Source organism: Ranitomeya variabilis, chromosome 1, assembly GCF_051348905.1.
Source record: "Ranitomeya variabilis isolate aRanVar5 chromosome 1, aRanVar5.hap1, whole genome shotgun sequence".
In the NCBI taxonomy this organism is placed as follows: Eukaryota; Metazoa; Chordata; class Amphibia; order Anura; family Dendrobatidae; genus Ranitomeya; species Ranitomeya variabilis.
Genome location: NC_135232.1, coordinates 776,191,841 through 776,206,767, shown reverse-complemented (window position 1 = coordinate 776,206,767; position 14,927 = coordinate 776,191,841). Strand labels below are relative to the sequence as shown.

The 14,927-nt window shown below is 41.5% G+C and overlaps 1 protein-coding gene across 8 annotated transcripts in view; it reads left to right on the top strand.

Annotated features, from left to right (window-relative positions):
* The window catches only part of TCF3 (transcription factor 3), a 131,605-nt gene that overhangs the window by 76,204 nt on the left and 40,474 nt on the right, over positions 1 to 14,927 (top strand). For all 8 annotated transcript variants that reach the window (XM_077272203.1, XM_077272183.1, XM_077272154.1 and 5 more), the window contains 6 exons: positions 299 to 428; positions 1,098 to 1,147; positions 7,011 to 7,110; positions 10,015 to 10,154; positions 10,467 to 10,587; positions 13,102 to 13,160. In XM_077272203.1, coding sequence (XP_077128318.1) covers positions 299 to 428; positions 1,098 to 1,147; positions 7,011 to 7,110; positions 10,015 to 10,154; positions 10,467 to 10,587; positions 13,102 to 13,160 — 600 coding nt within the window. The remainder of the gene's footprint in view (positions 1 to 298; positions 429 to 1,097; positions 1,148 to 7,010; positions 7,111 to 10,014; positions 10,155 to 10,466; positions 10,588 to 13,101; positions 13,161 to 14,927) is intronic.

Below are 14,927 nucleotides of genomic sequence, written 5' to 3'. Positions count from 1 at the left end.
GCCGATCACCTGTCCCAGCTACCAGTGGCGGCCATAAGTGCTTGATTCTACCTGTATAGTGGCCACATCCGGTATTGCACATCCATCCCTTATTGATTAGAATAGTGGGCGGACCTGGCTGCGGCCAATATGTAATTGGAGAGCTGTGCTGTGTAGCGCCGCAATTGAGCACTTCCAGCTGCCACCAGCAGCAGATATTTATGACCTGTTCTAAGAGTCTAAAACTCTTGGACAACCCCTTTAAATTAATTTTCTTAAATGATTTTAATTTGTTTTTATGTTTCCCCTTCTATTTAAGCCTGGATTTTTGCCTGGTGATTTGGGTATAAATAGCCCCAATGCACTTTCGCCCAGTGGAGGAAAGGGAGCTGCTCATTATTATTCATACTCAAGCGGCTCAAGGCGGCGGCCAGGAGATGGCAACCTTGGTATATATTTTTATTTTATTTATTCAACTGTCATATCCTGGTAACTGGCCAATTCTGTTAGATGTGCACTGTCTGTAGTAATGTTTATAGATGGCCTAAAATCTGTGCTGATTTGTTCCACTGTGTTGGTATGGGTCTGTGTTATCCCCTCTGTGCTGTGACCATTCTGGAAGGCAGCAGAATCTGCAGATTAACAATCTAACTATTAGGGTATGTTTCCACGCTCAGTACAGCCGCAGCGTCTAATCTGCAGCGGCCAGATGATACAGCATAGTGGAGGGGATTTTATGAAATCCCATCTCCACTATGCACTCAATGATGCAGGTGGCAGACCTGCGTATACGCACATGCGGCGTGTCTTTATAGACTGCAGCATGTCTATTTATCTTGCAGAGACGGTCAGTCTCCGCAAGATAAATAAATAGCACAGTCCTATGTATAGGATGCGGTGATTCCGCATTTGTGCAATGAACACAGGCGGAATCACCGCCCGTACAAAAGGGGGCAGGGCTTTGGGCGGAGCGGGGTATCTGCTGCGTCCAAAGCGCTGCCTTTACGGAACGTGAAAACATACCCTTATTCTATTAATTTTCACTTGGTTTCCAGAATATTTTTGGAAATGCTTTTCCGTTCATAGGTTAGTTACTATATAACTTTATTTTCATGCAGATGTGCAACCTAAAAAAGTTCGAAAGGTGCCCCCAGGACTTCCTTCATCTGTAAGTGCTGTTTGTTCAATTTAATCCATTTTAAATCTGTATTGTAATTATGATGTAGAAGTGGAACAAGCGGCAGTAAATATAAGCTCCCAAAGGAGTTGTCAGGGCATAAAGAGTACCTAGGGCATAAAGAGTACCTATGAGATGATTCATGCTGCCTGAACCTTGGGCCGTTATTGCAGCCATGCAATACATACTTTAAAAAGCTGGCCAGTTGTGGTGACACCTGTCACTTTGGGAGACCCAAGTCAGGAAGAAGCCATCAAGGATCTTACCTGTGGAGTAATCCAAGTCGCATAGTGTTCTGCCAGCTTTTTAAAGTATGTTTTCTTTAAAACGTCACAGCATTTGAGTGGAAGCTATACGGCTGCACTCAGTCTGATAATGCTTCGGCGTTTCAGAGAAAATATACCTTAAAGCTCATCCCAGCGCCACTGCTGGTGATTGACAGCACCCCCACAGATCAGCTAATATCTGATCTGGCAGATGTAAGCAGTGTACAGAGAAGACCACCACTGCTAAATGCATTGTTCCATGGTTGCTGTCAAGTATTGCAGTAGATTTCCTATTCACTTGTATGGGAGAATCAATAGAAGTGATCATGAGTTAGCCTGGCAACCTCCATTCTCTGCCTCAGTGCATTGGCTCCCCCAAGATGTTTGGACTCTCATTATAGGACTGGATCCCATTTTTATTGGAAATATGACATTTCCTGGTGATATGACATAAATGTCCAAGTTTGCAAACGACTTTGTCGGAAGAGGTGTCCAAGCAATGGCTTGCACACAAAGACATTTTAAAAGGGAACCTGTCACCTCGTTTTTGGCTGTTAAAACTAATCCCAGTGTGGTGTTAGTGAAGCAATGTGCATCACTAACCTGTTATTGTGAAAGAAAATCTCAAAGTATTATGTTTAAAAACCACTTTATATCATGTGCTGCATATCCTGAGCGTTCATTTCTGCCTATAACCCTGTGCACACTGCAATCTGTCTGACTGATGAAAGTCATTGAAGGACTGAAACGTTTCTTGACTTTTGGATTGCCTGCACAAAATAAAATGATCTCCTTACAACCCTGACCCGAGTGCCGAGATGTCTACAAGATTTACATGGGATAGGATCCTACTTGGGCACCATCCACAGGAGTGCCGTAATTACCATTTTTCATCATAGGTTCCCTTTAATGGCTTACTTCTCTGCGGCATTATAGTTGCTTGAAGGCATCGGTCTTTAGTTGGAGGTTACCACTTCAAAATCAACATCTCAATCAACAAACCTATGAACATTGGACGTATATACTGTATACTCAACCACAGTAGCTAAGGGATTGGTGAGCAAGTTGAGACTTGTTCCTACAGTTGAAAATTAAATATACATGTATATGGTCAGCTTAATTTTTAGAATAGATGTGGACCTCTGATCTCGACTTATATCTTGGGGTAAGAAAAATTCAATAAAGTCCAACATACACCATTGTAGGACTGTTCTACCCTACGCCCACCCCCATACACATTAGATATCGGTCGTCTCAGCTGGTTTTTCTGATTTTACCATACACTGGAACACTTGGCTTTATTAAGCATTGCTGTGTTCTCTGAGAGACACTACCAAAATTATACTGCAACTACTTATCTCCCTAACAAAAAATGATCAGCTGCTGAAATCCCAAAGGCCAGATTCTTCTCTCCCCTGACTGTTGCGGGAGTCAGGAGACCCCAATACAGATTACTTTCAGCCAGCCGATTATGGTCTAATATGTATGGGGACCTTTTGGCTGTCTCTGTGCACATGGTATTTGATTCTTTCAAAATGTGACAAGCTGTCAGACATTCATCTAATATGTTTGGCCATAATAAGAGAAATAAGTGGGTACTATGGTCAACGAACTTCCTTTCTTGCCAGCATCAATATCTATACTTGGGCTTTGTTCAAAACCTGCACTGATGCCAGCTTCATTTATGGAGAATTCAATTAACGTTATTTGGGTTACAAGTTAGGAGACATTAGTGTTTTGGGGGTTACAAGTTAGGAGACATTAGTGTTTTTGAAGGACTGTATTCTTGCATAGAGGTTTCAAGATTAACATAACGGTATTTATATTTCTTAATTTTAATCTCCTAGTCTTAAAGGGTTTTCCATATCCAGTATTGGAAAAAAAAATTTTTTTACCTGTGCCATCTGTAACAAGAGCCAGCTGATGTACACTATTGAGCTCCTGCATGTCTTCTAACTGGACCTTGCTGTGATATCCGCATTATAACCCCACAGATACCACTGTCAATAGGGACAGCGAAATGTAAGGAGTTTGCCAGAGGCAGATCGCTCCCTCTGTCAGCCAGTCGGCACCCATCTGCAGCATGATCGTGGGTTGCTGTAGCAATAGGCCAAACAATTGCCTCTGTGTCTGTCGTATACCTCAGCCTATTGAATTCTGCCTGTCCGTCAAATACTGGTAGGTTACATAATGCACTGTACTATATAGGTAGTACATGGTATCAATGTGACCAATGGATTTCATGCTCAAGTCACTTTGTGGGATAAATAGAGTTTTGTGTATAATATAAGCTGGACATCACTATAGGAGTAAAGTTAATGTCAACTTTACTGCATGGTGAGTTCTATGAAAGCGATATTGATATTAGAAAAAAAGCTATTTCAATAATTTTTTTTCTCTTTATGTCCGTAACAAAAATGTTGTTTCCTTAGATTAAAACATATGTACCGTACTCAAAAAGGTACCAGTAAGAACTAGAGATTGTTCCTCAAAAGTCAAACCCTCACAACTCCATTTACAGAAAAATAAAGTTATGGATATTCGACCATGAAAACAAGTGTTTGTGCAAAAGTAGCAAAACATAAAAAAGTACACAGGTTTGCTATTTTTGTGCTTGTATTAACCCACATAATAAAGATCTCATGTCTATTATAGTTAACAGTAAATTGCGGTGAAAAATAACCATCAATTCTAAATTTAAAAAAAAAAAAAATATATATATATATATATATATATATATATATATATATATATATATATATATATATATATATATATATAGTGTAAATATTAGGACTCCGAATATGAAAAGTAAAATCCTGTCTCACCAAAGTAATTGTAAAACATAATAAAGCCATATAAATTTGGTTTTGTCATATTTATATTAACACTTTGTCCAGCCTGGTAAATAGTGTAAAATGGGACAGTGGCAGAATTTCCGTTAGTATTCCTCCCAATAAAGATATGCACCCTAAAATAATTCCACTGGCAATGCGACTGATCCTGAAAAAAATAAGCATTTGGAATGTCACAAAAAAAATGTTTGTTCGTAAGAGCCAAAATTGCTTGTAACACCAGGGGCTTAAAATGGCTAAATGAGAAAACATATTTGGTATCGCCACGTTTATGAAAGGATGATCTATCAACACTTCAAAGCAAAATAAACCTGTACATTAAAAGCCTTAGAGCAAAAATCCCAGAATTTAGTTTGCTTTTGTTTCCTGTTTCTGTGCAACGCTACCAAAAATGCAAGCGATCAAGACCTCGCTACCAGTACATGCTAGCTTGCCCCACAAGACCTTAAGCCCTCACGCAGGTCCAATGAAACATGGAAACGTTACTGCCTCTGAAAATGACAAAACAGAGTTTTTATTTAACAAATTTCCCCCCAAAAAAATCTTTACAACTTTGCTATTGCCATAATAGTACTGACCTGGAAAATCATGTTTGCCGTGTTGTTTTCAATTTTTACAGTGAATGCTGTAAAAACAAGACCATAAAAATTGCTCATGAAATTGCATTTTGTTTATTTATTTATTTTTTCCAATCCTTTCTACTACACTTGGAGCTTTCTTTTCCTATTTCTCAGTACATTACATGGTAAAACATATGGTTGAAAACCACAACTCAACCCACATTAAACAAGCCTTCTTATGGGTATGTCAGTGGAAAAATAAAAAATGGTGGCTCTTGGAAGAGGGGGTGAAAAGAAAATGTACGCCAAAAAAAAAACCCTGAAAATCACCCAGAAAGAAAATGGTAAAAGTTTCTTGTAAAAAAAAAAAAAGCCAAGTTCCAATTGTGTCTTTTATCCCCCTTTTCCAGCTGCTCTGTAAAACATGTAAACACATGGCCTAACTGTGAAAATTCTAACCTGGGGACCAGAATACCTTGTGGCAGCAGGTTTCCCTTACATCTCCCCATGTGGTATATGGCCCTCTCTGCTTTAAGTACTATACATGTGAAATCACACAGTCAATCATGTTTATGTGTCAAGATCCCAGTCTTGGCTCTCTGCTATTGATTCACCCACCCCACTTTCCCAGCCAGACACAGCAGAGGAAATGACTTCACTCTCCTGGAGGGGAGAGAGCCCCCTCCCATTCCACCAGTAACAGGGGCTGGGGAGGGGGGTTGTGTGATTTACAGCTTCCTGAGGAACGCTTAACTCTTTCACTTCCCCCTTGGTATTCCATACTTTTACCATTGTGTAATGGTACAAGACGGAAATAAACCCCCGTTTTGCATTGCATTTATTTCTAGATACATTTTCGTAGTGTTTTGTTTTTTGTGTGCGATTTTATTAGTTGGTTAGATTTTTTTGTACTTGTGTTTTGTGTTTTTTTTTCTTGTTTTTTCTTTTAATTCATCAGCTGGCTGAATAAATATGCAGAAGCGCCTCATGAGTGTGTGATGATAGCTGCTGCCCATTTTGCACTAGATTGATTTGATCTGCCATAGGATGTATCTCTTTGCGGAATGCCTGCTAGTATTCTGGCCGGAGGTTTAAACAATATACAAGACAACATGGGGTTAAGCTGGATCCAGTGAAACTTGATCCCATAGTCTGGGACAGGAGCTGGAAATATCTCCAGGGAGGGGGAGTTGAATTCCACAATGCCAGTAGATGGCTTCTCCATGTATCACTAGCTGATGTATACTGTTTTGGTGAACAGCTTTTTTTTTTTTTTTTTTCTGTTTTTTGACCACTGAACTGTGTGTTTCATACAGATTGTGCTGATCACGCCTTTATTCTGCATTTGCCATCTCTTTCTGTACACCAGTTCTTCACATAATTTCTCCTTCCTGGCTTTTATATTGCCCTTTTTCATTATGGAAGCACATCCTCTGCTCCCAGCTGCCCTAATTGTTGGCCTAGTGCCATGATACAGCAGATGGCACTAGGAGTGTGCGCTAACCAAGCGACACACACAATAATGGAATTATGATGGCATTATGATTTTTATTCAGTTTAGATTTCCCATACGTTCATTTTCAGACTTCTATGATGGAAAAGTAATTACTGTTATTTATACAGTGAAGGAAATAAGTATTTGATCCTTTGCTGATTTTGTAAGTTTGCCCACTGACAAAGACACGAGCAGTCTATAATTTTAAGGGTAGGTTAATTTTAACCTTGAGAGATAGCAAATCAAAAATAAAATTGCATTGTATAAGGGGTGGGTGGAAGGGTGGTCTTGATATGCAATGCTTCCTCGCTTGGATTTTCCAGGACTCCCATAGAAGGGAATAATGACCCATGCACTGCACCTCCCCACATCGCTGTTCACCTAGAGGCCGAAGTGAAACCTTTACTGTAGGTTGTACACCACAAATGAGCGCGGAGCTAAGGATCTGGGCTACAATATGAAGTGTTTAATAGTCATGAGGAGTTCATCATATCAACTGTGTGGCATATGTCTTATCACAACAGTATTTCTAATCACGTATGTGAACCTAGTCATCCTACATTGAATGGATTTGGTAACTATTAATTTTTGGATGATGGGCCTAGGCGCATTAGGTGTAGACATGTAACACTTAGTAAACAGTTTTCCTCCTTCCTGATAATTCTGCTTTGCATTCAGGTATACCCTGCAAATTCAGGCGATGAATACAGCGGAGACCGTGGAAATTACACTTCAAAGGCCACAAACTCTGTTTACCCTGGTACATTCTACATGGCAGGTAAGTGCAGATATGCTCCCAGTCATGGTTCTGTTGGGTGTAGTTGTTCATCCCTTTAAAAAGATCTTCCAAGATTCTTTAAAATGACAAACCTGGCATTGTCACCACTGAGAGCAGTAATTTGGCGGCATCATATGAATGACGGTTGTGACTTCACCTCTGCAGGACCGGCAGAGGGGATTATATCGTTAAGTAATAGTTACACCTTTTCTGCTGTTAAATTTTAGTTATCATAGCAGTATCCCCCAGTATTTGTTGTAATTTTTAATGTCACACTTATTGATTAACATTTAATAACTCTTTATGGGTAATGTAATTCAGCTTTTTTTTCTTATCATGCAATGGAGCTTTGAGGGTTTGCTTTTTGCAGGTTTCATGCTAGTGTTTATTTTGGGGTTCATATGACCATTTTTTTGGAAACCTAATAAATAACTCCGTTATTCTTCTATTGATTTGGCCTTACAATGGCCTCCATATTTGTCATGTCAGTAAGCTTATAAGGATTTGCCAGGCAGACCTAATAAACTGCCTGGGAGTAAAGAAATATAAATGTCCATAATGCACTGCACTACATCCATAGTGCGGAGTACTGGTGCAAAATTTGGACCTGTGCCCCCACCTCCATATTGGTCAGATGCCTTTGTAGCGTTCTAGATTTTTTTCTCCATGTAAGAATGTCCCATCCTGGCCCCTTCCTTTTATTAGGTCTCCTGTTCTAGCCTCTTTCTGTAATAATGTGCTCTGTCCTGATATAATGTCACCAACCATGGCCCCCTTACTGTAATGTTCCCTGTCCTGGCCCCTTCCTGTAACAATGTCCCTCATCCTGGCCTTTTCCTGCATGTACCCCATCCTGGTATAATGTCCCCCATCATGGACTCCTTTCTAACATAATGACCCCATCCAGGGCCTCATCCTGTAATGGCCCCACATATTGGGCCCTTTCCTTGTATAATGTCCTCCATCTTGCTATAATGCCTCCCATCCTGGGACCCTTCATGTTATAATGTCCATGCTGCCGCTCTTTTCCAACAGATTAAAAAGAAGAAAAAAAACATTCTTTTTACCTTCCTCCTCTCTCACAACATGCAGTTTCCTCTTTTATATCCTATAGCTGACTTAAGCGTGCCAGTCATGAGCAGCAAATGACGTCCCTTCCATGTGCCGCTTGTGACTGGCACGCTGATGTCAGCTGCTGGCCCCTGGCAGGCATCATGTATTATACAACCAAATTCGGACTTGCTGTATATAGGTAAGTAGCCGAAAGTAGAGAACCATATATAGTAATAATAATAAAACTTAATCTTTGTTATAAACCATTAAAATACAAATGAGACACTAAAACACAAACAGCAAAGTGTCCAGTAGGGGGATCTATAGATGTCATTATTTCCAGAAAGAGTTGTATAAGAAATGTACAAGGTTAAATAACCATATATTCCATAAGGTATATAGTAGTATAGGACCAGGGTGTTGTGCAAACAAGCATAAACATGCAAAAAATGTAAAAAAAAAAAAATAATAATAATAAATAGTTTAATTAGATAATGATCTATTGAATAAGAACCAACCTAAGGATCATTTGTTCCATACACTGAACAATAGTAAGATGTAAGGCCCATTACCTGAGCACAATAAGACATTAAAAGGAGAAGTCTATATGGATTAGGCATCCTCCTCACCCCGACGTACGTTTCGCCCATTGCTTCTTCCGGGGACGTGGCAGCATGTATTGCCGTGCAGGGACTCGGAGGAACTCTTCATCTGAATGTGCATCCTCGGACTCGCATCCAGCTAAAATAGGCATCGCAGTCAAACTTTCTGTGACGACGATCATTGCTTGTTCCCCTGGTGTAGTGCAATTCGTAAGTAATCGGACAATCAAAACGTTCAGCTCCCTTTGTGGGTTTAATGAGTATTTAGGGAAAAGAAATTCTCTTGTGGGTTTGTAAATGTAAGGGTAACGTCACACATTGAAATTTCCATCGCTACGACGTTACGATTCGTGACGTTCTAGCGATATCGTTACGATATCGCTGTGTCTGACACGCTACTGCGATCAGACACCCTGCTGAGAATCGTACGTCGTAGCAGATCGTTTGGAACTTTCTTTCGTCGCTTGATCACCCGCTGACATCGCTGGATCGTTGTGTGTGACAGCGATCCAGCGATGTCTTCGCTTGTAACCAGGGTAAACATCGGGTAACTAAGCGCAGGGCCGCGCTTAGTAACCCGATGTTTACCCTGGTTACAAGCGTAAACGTAAAAAAACAACCCGTACATACTCACCCGTCGGTGTCCTTCAGGTCCCTTGCCGTCTGCTTCCTGCTCTGAGTGCCGGCCGGAAAGTGAGAGCAGAGCGCAGCGGTGCTGCGCTCTTCTCTCACTGTACGGCTTCACTCAGAGCAGGAAGCAGACGGCAAGGGACCTGAAGGACACCGACGGGTGAGTATGTACTGTTTGTTTTTTTTGGTTTACACTGGTAACCAGGGTAAACATCGGGTTACTAAGCGCGGCCCTGCGCTTAGTTACCCGATGTTTACCCTGGTTACCCGGGGACTGCGGCATCGCTCCGTGATTGCAACGTGTGACCGCAGTCTACGACGCTGGAGCGATGATTATACGACGCTGCGACGTCACGAATCGTGCCGTCGCAGCGATTTAAATTTCAATGTGTGACGGTACCCTAAGGCCTTTACTTAATTAATATGGAGATGAAGTTGTAGTATACGATTTAAATTTTTCTCCTACGTTTGTTTTAGTCCCACTAAACGCTACACTGGGCCATGGTTTAGTAACAATGCAGTGTTTAGGTTTTCAGTATTGGCAATGGAATTCTGTATGTAGCTTTTAAGGGTTAATGAATAAATACAATCTAAACCTGATCTTACTTTGTGTTAACAGATGGGCTTCACAATTCATCGGATATCTGGACTCCCTCTGGTGGCATTGGACAGGGCAGTTACAGTGCCATTCTAGGTGGCTCTCAACCTTCTCTTTCCCAGCCCTCAGGCTTTAGTGGCCTGCACCCCCATGAGCGAATGGTACTTAATTGTAAAGTTACACCACATATAAAAGAAATTAGTATATTCGTAGAAAATGGTTCTACTTTCAGTGTAATTCTTCTCTCTCCTGGTTCTGTAATGTGTCTGCAGCTGGAAATCAATGTAATGCATGTTACTCTTGTTATTGGTGTATGACTTCCATAACCTGTAATCCTAGCAGCCGCATATTATTTAGTTGGATATAATGCCATGCACAATAACCATTATCCTTTTGAAAGCAAAATGAAGTTTTAGATGAAGTTGACCCCTTTTGAACACATTCAGTTTTACGGATTTTCCTTCGTTTCTCAGGGTTTCCAGATGCATTCCAGTGAGGTGAACCCTGCGGTTTCCTCAAGTTTTCCTTCTGCTTCTGCACAGTATGGAGTTTCAAGTCACACATCTCCCATCAGTAGTGGGGATAATATCATAGGTATGTTGTTGTTGTTGTTGTTAATACGTTATTAAAAGGAGTTGTCCACTACTAGGACAACACTTTCTCGATCTGAATGTTTGGCACTCGTGTTCCCGGGGCTTTCATGTGACTACAACACGTGAGCCCTGCACCTAATCAGCTCTGTCGTCACTGTCTCCGCCTTCGGACAAATTGAACATCAAGAGGAAGCCTGAGAGCAGCCGCAGCCCTGGCTTCCTGTTGATGCTCAATACGAAGGTGGAGACCATGACAACAGTACTCATTAATTGGGCGCTGGGATCACATGTTATAACAACCACATGAGAGCCCTGGTACCCCAAGTGCCAATACCAGTGGAACGGCGCCGTCATGGGAGGGGGGTATAAGTGCAATCATTCAGATTTCGAAGGGGTTGTCCTTGTGTAATCAACCCCTTTTTTTATCTTTACCTAATGGAGACCTATGGTAATTGAAGAGAATTAAGCAGAATATTATCACTTTTTACCTTAACCTTTCACGACATGCGCCGTACATGTAATGTCTCCTGTAATGTCTCCCCATTTGATGTGGGCTACAGCGCTGAGCCCATATCTTTCTCGTCACATGACAGCTGTTTTGAACAGCTGACATATACCCACAACAGCCGCGGGTGGCATCGCGATCCATCCGTAGCTGTTAGACTGACAGCAGCATTTAACAGGCTGACAGCGGCATTTAACTCGCACCAGAAATCCCGCCCATCGGTGACCCTGTCATGTGATCGCGGGTCACTAATGGGTTGGCATGCCAACCAGAGGTCTCCAGCAGACCTCATTGGTTGTCATAGCCGGATTGCTATGAGCGGCGCACAGTAGTTGGCGCTCATAGCAAGTGACCATTTCTGCTACACACAGGCGATCTGATTATATATATATATATATATATATATATATATATATACACACACACACACACACACACACACACACACACACACACACACACACACGTATATATATATGTGTATATATATATATGTGTGTGTGTGTATATATATGTGTATATATATATTCAAATCGCCCCCCTTTTGCCACGTTCAAAATAAAACCATGAAAAAAGAAATCAAATATACACATATTTGGTATCGCCGCGTTCAGAATCGCCCAATTTATCAAGCTATAAAATCAAGCACCTAAGGCCTCTTCAAATTGCACCCACAAACTATTTCAGCCAAATTTGGCCTCCAAAATTCGTATTACACTTCTTCCCTTGTGATCACGGTTGTGTATCCAAATAGTTTCCAACCATTGCCACATTCAGGAGAAATGGTGGCGTGCATTTTCTCCTACTGCAGTGTACTGGTGTGGCATGTGCAGATGTGTAAATAAAAAAATAAAGTTTGCAACACGCACAGTCGTACACTTTGTGAGATTGTCAGATGGTTGCAGCTAGGTGTCTGGATTTTGAGGAATTTTTTTGTTTTTTTAAAGAACAATTATTCTGCCATTCACAAACAGGATATTGCAAGAAATTACATTTTTCTAAAATGTAATAGGAATTCAGTTCTTATCAATTTGCTCATCTTTAGTAAAATTGCAAATTGTTTATTAAAACAAGAAGCATGAAAGATAACATGTCAAAGATTCTCGCTGCCCCAACTGGCCCCATTAATCACGGCCTGGCTGTGCGATTTCAGGCACGTATGTTTTACACTACAGCATTTCAGAAAAATCTTTCAAATGGCTGTCGAGGGACAATTGGGAGAAACCGGGCTAGTTCAGGGTGGCCCCAGCACGCTTCTCCCTGCACCACTCCAGTTCATTGACAGGTCTTTCCTTATATAAATGACCTTCCTATAATAATAATAATAATAATAATAATAATAATAATAATAATAATAATTTTTATTTATATAGCGCCAACATATTCCGCAGCGCTTTACAACTTATAGAGGGGACTTGTACAGACAATAGACATTACAGCATAACAGAAATCACAGTTCAAAACAGATACCAATAGGAATGAGGGCCCTGCTCGCAAGCTTACAAACTATGATATATAAAATAGCTTTTTATTGTAGTTTTTTGGCTAAGTTTGGCGACTGAAAAAATGCAGGCATTTTGATTTTATCACTTTCCTGCATGAGTTAAATCATTTTATATTTTGATAGTCATGCACTATTATCGCTAGACCTCGTAGGATCACAAATAATGTATCCATGGAGACCTTCAGAATTCCTCCTCCTGCCATGACAACCCATCAGCACCCCATGGGTGACACCCAAAAGGACCCGCCAAAATAACCATTTTAGGGATTAAGCAGTATTCTGAGCTATCTAACACTGCCAGCACCCTCGGAGTATGGATCTGGTTCAGCTCCATACACACCCTGCCGACATGTTCCATATTTCTACAGCAACGAACAGAAAGGAGATAAAGCTTTATTTTGCCATATTCCTATGATTGAATTAAGAAATGCAGATGTGCACAGAATTAAAAAATTTAATAAACAAATGTGAACCATTATTTTATTTGTTTCAATTTTTCCCTTTAGGTAACAGAGGCACTGCTACTGGGAGCTCAGGGGATGCATTAGGAAAAGCATTAGCTTCTGTAAGTCTAACCAATGGTGTAACATACACATTTTTTAACGGTCATTTGGCCACTTGAATTTTTTCTTTGCCAAGATATAACTTATGTAGTTGTTAAAAGAAAAAAAAAGCCATCATTTCATCTACTGTGTTGATCCAGAGCAAGGCAACAGCCCTTTTAGGCATTTGCCTATGACCCTGTATTAGGGGAATATTCATTTAACACCAAATATAAATAAATCCATGGATTAGTGTCTCACCGTCAGAAGTGTAGTACCCATAGCTAGTAATGTCTTGCTGTTTGAAAAAGGTATCAAGCCCTTCTTGAACTTATTTAGAATTGTTTACTTTTAGAGGACCATTGATTCTATGGTGAGCAGGAGAGAGGGTTACATACAAAATACAAATATAAATTTCAGTGACCAATCTAACAATGACAGACTAGTACAGAGGGGAGAAGGCAGTGACCTTGACGACTTAAGGCCCCGTCTCACATAGCGATTTACCAACGATCACGACCAGCGATACGACCTGGCCGTGATCGTTGGTAAGTCGTTGTGTGGTCGCTGGGGAGCTGTCACACAGACAGCTCTCTCCAGCGACCAACGATCAGGGGAACGACTTCGGCATCGTTGAAACTGTCTTCAACGATGCCGAAGTCCCCCTGCAGCACCCGGGTAACCAGGGTAAACATCGGGTTACTAAGCGCAGGGCTGCCCTTAGTAACCCGATGTTTACCCTGGTTACAAAAAAAAAAAAACAGTACATACTCACCATCTGATGTCCGTCAGGTCCCTTGCCGTCTGCTTCCTGCTCTGACTGAGTGCAGCCGTACAGTGAGAGCAGAGCGCAGTGGGGACGTCACTGCTGTGCTGTGCTCTCACTGTACGGCGGCACTCAGTCAGAGCAGGAAGCAGACGGCAAGGGACCTGACGGACATCAGATGGTGAGTATGTACTGTTTTTTTTTTTTTTTACATTTACGCTGGTAACCAGGGTAAACATCGGGTTACTAAGCGCGGCCCTGCGCTTAGTAACCCGATGTTTACCCTGGTTACCAGTGAAGACATCGCTGGATCGGTGTCACACACACCGATTCAGCGATGTCAGCGGGACCTCAACGACCAAAAAAAGGTCCAGGCCATTCCGACACGACCAGCGATCTCGCAGCAGGGGCCTGGTCGCTGGTACGTGTCACACATAGCGAGATCGCTACTGAGGTTGCTGTTGCGTCACAAAACTTGTGACTCAGCAGCGATCTCGCTAGCGATCTCGCTATGTGAGACGGGGCCTTTAGTCTACCAGATAATGGAGATGAAGATAGTAGGGTAAGGTTAAGACAGCTCTAGGGGAGGTGAGTTAGCAGGGGTTGTTGCAGGCTGTAGGCTTGCTTGAAGAGATGCGTTTTCAAGTTCATTTTGAAAGTTCTGAAACTGAACGATAATATGATGTGTTGGGACACAGAATTCCAGAATATGCGGGATGCTCGGGAGTCATATTGGAGGCGATTGGGTGGGGAACATATAAGTGGGGATGAGATAAGGTCTTGAGAGGACCAGAAATTACATGTTGGAGGGTAACTGGAGAATACTTTGGCGATTATATGGAAGAGACAGATAATGGACTGCTTTGTAGGTCAATGTCATTAGTTTGAACTGTATACATGGGGGAATTGGGAGCCAATTAAGTTATTTGCAGAGAGGAGAACCTGAGGAATAGTGAGGCGAGAGATGGGTTAGTTGTGTAGCAGAGTTAAGGATGAACTGTAAAGGTGCAAGAGTAGCGGCCAC